The sequence below is a fragment of the Mercenaria mercenaria genome, chromosome 8, assembly GCF_021730395.1.
Source record: "Mercenaria mercenaria strain notata chromosome 8, MADL_Memer_1, whole genome shotgun sequence".
In the NCBI taxonomy this organism is placed as follows: Eukaryota; Metazoa; Mollusca; class Bivalvia; order Venerida; family Veneridae; genus Mercenaria; species Mercenaria mercenaria.
Window position 1 is genome coordinate 66664612 of NC_069368.1, and position 8054 is coordinate 66672665.

Below are 8054 nucleotides of genomic sequence, written 5' to 3' on the forward strand. Positions count from 1 at the left end.
TCTGCTCTTCATGTACAAAACTGATAATTCAAATAAAAACTCTTTTAAATTTCATTTGTAATAGATGTACGTTTATTTCTTTGCGGGGCCTCTAAGATATACTGCTCTTGTGTCAGCTGTAGACGCAGCAGCAGCAGAAACAATAATAACAACAACAATAACAACAAATATAAGCAATAGAAATACGACAGTGACTTGAATTAATAAAGAGTATGTTAGTAATAGGTTAGGTGGGGGTCAATTTTTATAAGGGGTGTCAGTATTTTATAGAAAAGGGGTCATTATTTTATATAAAATAATGACCGGGGGTCATTATTCTATGGCTGTCAGTTTACAACGTTACACCGGCGACACCCCTGTCTTCTACTTATGTTGGTTTATTGAATATAAAACAATCAGTTGTGTGCCGATTGTCATTTTATCTTGTTTAATAATAAAATAAATAAGGATGCATATTATTATGCCTTAATCATGTTTTTTGTACAGAATCTAAAATATGTTTCACCCATGGGTTTGATACACTTATTAAACTGGTTATCAACAAATTATTTTACAAAATTTACACGGAACCGCAACTGTGTATTTATTTGGAGTTCCTCGATTACTTATGTTCTGAAAGAAAAGGTAAACAATCAGGTGAACGCTGGTATCTGTTAACCATTTAGATCCAAGTTTTAGGTGAATACTGATCTAGTTTTCTATGTAAATTTGTTTTCAACATAATATATAAACAGATGTAAAGAGCCCCTAATCTCTAAAATGAGGGGTCTGCAACTTGAAAGGCATATAGTGCGAATCTCGCCAGCTTCACGTGGGAACTAAGTGAGATCTCGTTTCACCGATGTATGAGACAGACAGCAGAAGGATAAAAACATATTGTGAAAAGCTTTCTATCAGATCGTTGTTTATAACGATAATGGTGGTTTTAATGTTATTAGTATTTTCTACACGGGGAAGGAATTAATGTATGATTGGAAGTCTGAGAAGTTGATCAACAGTTGTCGTTTGAAAATTAGATCCGATTGGGTTTATCACCTGCCGGCCGTATCGTCATTTTAATACTATATTTCGCGTTAATTGATTTGATCACGAGTGATCAAATCGACAAACACTTCAATAAGATAACGCGGTGACACGCGAGATTATCTCCTGTTGTCATTCTATGCAATGTATACTTATTTTAGATATCAGAGAATCAGTTCTGACGCCAAATTATTTAGATCACCAGACTCCTTGCCACTGCCATTAAACTTTAAAGTAATAAATCTACAGTACTATTGCTACATACTCTTTCTTCTTCTTCCAATATGGTATTTATCCTCGTGCATTTTTTTTGAATTGCAAGTGAATTAACTTCTGTGATTGCCTGGTCAAATCTGATGAAATAAGCTGCTAAAAGATTCTGATAATTCACTGATACCACCTCAGTCAAAAGCATTATAATGTTTAGCAGTTATTTTTCTATGTTGATAAAGTACAACAAGGGGGTGGGGTAAATGACACAATACTTGACTCATTAATATTCAATACTTGTCCAAACATATTACTATGGCCGTTTCATTTTATCTTCCTCAACAGGTTGAAATGTCATAATTTCGTTGCAATATTAAACAAACAGCGAAAACCATAGATTTACAGCCCAAAATGTCTGCTGATTCTGTATTTCCGGGATTTCCTCGAGTTATTTATATTGAAATTAATAGGATAAACTCAAAGCAAGCAAAAAACCATTATAAAATCAGATACTGTCTTTAACCTTACAAGTTTTAATAATAAATGTTGTATTTACCTTTATATATGTTTTAATGATATTTAATTGTAAAATTACTCAAATGCCGCCGCCATAATGCTCGCAGTTTGTTTGAATCAGCGCATGCGAGGTTTTGCTAAAGGCTTTGCACATGCGCGGATTTAATGAATGCTTTATTTTTAATCTTCAAAAATATGGCTGAAAACAACATCACCGCAACACGTCTACGCACAGCTTGGAGTTGGATGACAATTGAAACTCGTTTTTTTTTTTTTTTTTGAGACTTGTTTTTTTACGTTTTGACGGTTTTAAGGTGTTTCAACATTTTGACAAAACGAGACGTCTCAAGTCTGCAACATGCGTTATCATGCGCACGTCTTCGATTTTATACCTAGGCAAACACGCACGCACGAACGCACACTGAGGACAACCATTTCTACTGGGCAAATGATGCTGAAAATTTGACACAAAACACAGACTCCACTCTTCTTTCATTTTTGTTAGTTTTAATGAACATTTATGACTTAAAGTTTGGTAGCCAACTGAGGACGTATTAGCACACATGCAATCGCGGACAATTCGCACACAGCAAAAATACGAACAAGAGGGTTAAGATGACCCTTTATCACTCAGTTGTTACACTTGGTCTTGGAACAATCAAGATAAACATTCTGACCAAGTTTCATGAAGAAAGAGTCATAAATGTGGCCACTACAATATGAATAAGATATTCCTTTGACTTGAGAGGTAACCTTTTTTTACTCCACATGACCAAGTTTCAAAATTAGCATAGGAATCATGAAGGTAAACATTCTTACCAAGTTTCATGAAAATATGATACATATAATAAATTTGATCACTAGAGTATGTACAAGCCTTTCCCTGGATTATGCAGGTGACCTAGTTGTTGATTTCACATGAGACAGTTTCAAAATTGGCACAGAAATCATCAAGATAAACATTCTAAGTGTTATGAAGATATGGTAAAGCTTGTGGCCTCAAAAATGTTAACAAGTTAATTCTTTGATATGACTGGGTGACCTAAGTTTTGTCCCCATATGACTTTGCAAATAATTTATCAAGGTAAACATTCTAACCAAGTTTCATGAAGATAAGTACATACATGTGGCCTCTTAGTGTTAGCTTTCCCTTTGATCTGACCTGGTGACCTAGATTTTAACCCACATGACCCAGTTTTGAAATTGGCATTCATCAAGACAAACATTATGTGTAAGTTGCATAAATGAAACCTCTAAATTGCTGAAATGGTCAAAATAGAAAATTAACAAGCTACAATTCAACATATTTTGGCTCTTTCAAGGGTCAGTCTGGAACTTTTGATTTGATCTAACAAATTCATCATAGAATCCCAGATCTATTGTTGTTAAAGATATTTTGCAAGTAGCAAAATAGCAAATTTTGTCCCTTTAAGGGTCTTTAACTCTGTAACCAATGATGGGATCTGGCCAATTTTTGAAAGGCATCCAGATATTATGCTAATACATGTTGTGTTTGCAAAATGCGGTCTCTTATCATGTTCACAAGAAATTGCTTAGTGCACCAAATGAATAAAATCCTGCTCAGTTCATGGTATTGTTTTCTCACTTCCACAATTGCGTAAAAAGCAGTTATAATGGCTAAACTTGCTGGACTAGTGTTAATCTACCATAATTCTGTTTTCTGACGTTCTTTGCTTGCTGTTTCAATTTTAAAAAAGACTATTAAATTTTACAATATTACAGAAAAGTACATAATTTGAATTTAAAACATATTCATAACAAGAGCTGTCGGAGGACAGCAACGCTCGACTATTCAACAGCCTTGTCAACTGAATGAGACCAGTCGAAAAAGGGGCATAATTTTGTAAAAATGCAAAACAGGGTTATGAAACCTGCACAGAGCTTATCAGCTTATGACAGATGACAAGTATGTGAAATTTCAATCCATTCAAATTAGTGGGTACTTAGATACCAGCTTACATATAAGAATTTAACCAAAAACTGCTAAGTTGAAAAAGGGGCATAATTTTGTAAAATGCAAAATAGAGTTATTGAACCTTTGCACTGCATGTCAGATCATGAAAGTGAACAAGTGTGTGAAGTTTCAATCCTTTCCCATTAGTGGATACTGACATACCAGCTTACATACAAAAAACTTAACAAAAAACGGCAAGTCGTAAAAGGGGCATAATTTTGAACAAAAAATACAAACTAGAATAATGGGACTTGCTTAGTGCATGTCAGATTATGACAGTGAACAAGTGTGACGTTTCAATCAATTTCCATTAGTGAGTACTGAGATACCAGCTTACATACAAAACCTTAACCCAAAAAGTCGGAAACTGAGCATAAGTTTGTAAAAAAGTAAAATAGATTTATGAAACCTGTGCAGTGTAAGTCAGTTTATAACATTGCATAAGTGTGTGAAGTTTCAATCCATTCCAACAAGTGGTTACTGAGATATCAGCTTACACATCAAAACTTAACCAAAAATTTCTAAGTCGAAAAAGGAACATACTTTTGTAAAATGCAAAATAGAATTATGGAACATGTGCATTGTAAGTCAGTTTATCGCAGTGAATAAGTGTGTGAAGTTTCAATCAATTCCCGCTAGTGGTTACTGAGATGCCAGCTTACATACAAAAACTTAATCAAATCGTAACGCAGACGCGGACGCGGACGCGAACGCACGGGCGAGTTCAATAGCTCCACTATTCTATGAATAGTCGAGCTAAAAGTTATTTACCCATTCACAACACCAAGCAATTGTCTTAGATACGTTCTGGCTGAAACAACCGTGGTAGACAAGACAGCCATTTCCCATCCAAACCTCTCATTGTCCGAGTGATCTCATTTCGGGTTTTCGGATACTAAAACTGTAAGAATCGCAAGATAGTAATGCATTATACAGTTCATAATTTCAGGAATGAAGATTTATACTCTATTCTGTGTAAAGGTCGCCAATGTGCATGTTTAGTGTGTTCTGTCTGTTTTCCCTCAAAATCAAGTACAATATGCCTATTACCGGCCCAGTTTGCCTGTAAAGCCTTGACCTTAGATCTAGTGACCTTGCTCTGCACATTGTCTGAATGAGGTCAACAATAGTGATGCTTGTTATATGGAAATATTTCAAATGATTAAGAAGATAAAAAGCGGACATGATAAATGGACAGACATACTGATGGACAAACATGCATGACTCCAGTGTAGCCTTCATTATTTTCTTCATACATGGGGTATGCTTACTGAAAATCATTTATAACAAACAGTGATATCTACTTTCACCACATATAAAGAATCTTTAAATCATATACATAAATGTTTTCACTCACCTGTTACTAAAGAGCCCCTGTTTCTTCCGCTTGTAACTCACTATAGATGATGTTCTCCCCAACTGCGGCTTTGAAATTTTTTATTGGTTCAGCCGTTCTGAATGCTTCGCCATTCATGTCTACAAAACAGAAGTTCCTATGTTAATAACATACTATTGAGTTCTACCAGCAAAGGAAATACTGATCTCAACATTTACCTAGTGTGATTTATCTTTTAAGTATATAAACCAGGTTTGTACCTATTATAAATATACTTTAAGTAGTATACATAAAACTTATGTAAGGCTTTCTTGGAAAAAATGTATGTCCCCTCATCTCTACCAGTGCATTTTGTAGGAGGTTACGGAAATGATTTTGATGAAACTTGAGTGTGCACCACCTATCTATAGTGATCCAAATCCAATTTGTGTAATGTTTCATAAAGTTCCATCGATACGGATAGATTACTTTGCTATGGGGGAATAAATGGATTGTAAACAGTTAAAGGGCAATAACTTCAGATCAAGTTCCCGCAGTTCTTGTTTTTGTGTTGTTGTTTCTGTTTGTTCTTTTTTTTTTGTTTTTGTTTTTTTTTTTGTATATTTGCCTCGCATACTTGAATTTATTGTCACCTTTAAAGGTTTTTCGAAAAAAAAATCGAACACGCTTTCCTAGACAATTAAACCACTTAAAAGAAATATTATTTACATACACGATTGTTTCAGCATCCCTTATAAAAAAATGCTTATTTGTTTATTTACATTGACAGTCTCCTTTTCTTTCAAATATTTTATGCAGTTTTTAGTTGTTTTAGCAAAAATGAATATATATGACCTTCATTTAGACACCAGAACTGTTTGTGAGTATCCTCGATTTCACTCTCAATGAAATAATTTTCACATCCAAAGCGACACCTTCCTTCGCAGTCCTTTGTGAGTTTAATATTTCGTCTTTGCTTGCAATTTCCTTTCAGACTAACATACTCTTTACCACTCTGATGTTTTCTTTCTTTTTCTCTTTTTTCTTTTGCCAATATGTAGTATCTTTCAACCATTTCATGCCTCGATCACTGCTTTCTGAAATTTCCTTATCTGGACCGTTCTTTGTCAAACCAGGTATATCTATAGCACTGTATGAATGGTCGTTCGACACATTAGGCTCACTTGAAACAGTTTCTTAATTTAGATAATTATGTTACCGTCATCTTGAAATACAACTGAATTATCAATAGATGTGTTTACTGCAGAATTCTAATTATCAAAGTCAGTGTACTTTTTGTCTGTATTATTATATTTTTTTTTATATCTCGTTTGTTGTGTTGGTGGATTCCAATATGTGTTACTGTCAATGTTACCACAAGGTATATCATTCTGTCGCATATAACATTCGCTTTCTGAATATTCGAACTAATTAATGTCTAATTCAATTGGCTCCATTTTCTCTAAACAGAATCAGGTTATATATGTTATTAGTTACCATTTTATCTGCTTTTCGTGTATCAGGACAAAAATCAACAATTATCTCTGTGTTTAAGGTGTTATCAGTATCATAACGGTGCCTTTCAAATTAAATCTATTCATGATTTATATTTTATAGATTCGTTACATTATAAAGATATAGGTAATATTATGCTGAACGATACAGGATACTACGAACAATTAGCTGAGGACCCCATACGAATCGATAGGATAAAATATGATAAACTGATTCAAGAATTTGAAAACTGCTTCACTGAAAAAGAATTTGACTATTTACACAATTTTGAGGTTAAACAAAGAAATGTTTACGGTTTGCCTAAAGTTCATAAAAGTAAAGAAATAAGTGCAGCCTGTAACAGATCTACAACTCCAGTAGTCGGAGTGAAAAATGTTTCTGATTTGAAGCTGCGACCAATTCTTGCGGACCTTCTTGCCAGACTCACAGGTTAAGCATTTTACTTGACATTTACGTCCACTGACATGTTTCCAGTTATCTTTGTGATAGCACATACTTTTTAATCTCACTTCCGCAAAAACACCTGATGGCAACTTACTGACCTCATTTGACGTAGAGTCTTTATATTCCTATATCACAAACTACTTGGGAATAACAGCACTAAAATTCTGGATAGAAAAACACAGAGATAATATACCGACACGTTTCTCAACATAATTCATATAAAAGGCAGCAACATATATCTTAGAAAAGAATACATTCTACTTCAATGGAAACTAATACCGTCAATTAAAGGGAACAGCTATGGGAACAAAGTTCGCTCCTATCTATGCAACACTTTCTCTTGGGTGTCTTGAAGAAATTCTGTATCAGAATGTTGGAACAGAATTTGGTTTGGATTCCGCTGATTACTTCAAAGCCAACTGGAAACGATTTCTAGATGATATTTTCATTATATTGACACGTCCCCGATGCGACCTAGACAAAATTAATTCTTTGCTTAATAAGTTACATCTAGACTTAAAATTTATTATTTAGTTCCACGAAAGAGAACTACCATTCCTAGATGTATTAGTTAAAATTAACAATCAAACTTACCGATAGCAAGCAGTGCTTAATCTTAAATTCTTGCCATCCAAAACACACATAGGAAATCATCCCTTTTTTGTTTGGCTAGACGCATTTGCACAATCGTATCAAATGATATAATTTTGCATGAACACATGAAAGAACTACGAGTATTTTTATTAGCGCAAATCTAGCCAAAACATAATAGAAAATGGAATTGATAAAGCCTTGAGATTAGACAAACAGACCCTTCGACAAGTCAAAGAAAAAAAAACAAATTTTAAAATTATTCCATTAATAAGCACACATAACCCTAGAAATTTGAATTTTACAGTGCAATTAAAAAAAAATATGTTTTCTACAGACAGATCCGAAACTGACAAATATTGTACAGAATTATAATTATATCATTATCAAAAGTAAACGCCAGCCTGCCAATCTGAAGAAAATGCTAACAAGGGCCAAATTTAATCAGTTCCAGAAGTAATAAAA

General features: G+C 34.0%; 1 protein-coding gene across 1 annotated transcript; it reads right to left on the minus strand.

Moving 5' to 3' along the window:
• Positions 1-4481: 4481 nt before the first annotated feature.
• On the minus strand, positions 4482-7043 carry LOC128559082 (uncharacterized). The gene is made up of 2 exons (XM_053550096.1): positions 5895-7043; positions 4482-5200 (listed from the first exon to the last, which is right to left on the minus strand). The coding sequence occupies exons 1-2, from the start codon at positions 6112-6114 to the stop codon at positions 5088-5090; spliced, it is 333 nt and encodes a 110-aa protein (XP_053406071.1). The 5' UTR covers positions 6115-7043; the 3' UTR covers positions 4482-5087.
• Between the last annotated feature and the right edge of the window lie 1011 nt (positions 7044-8054).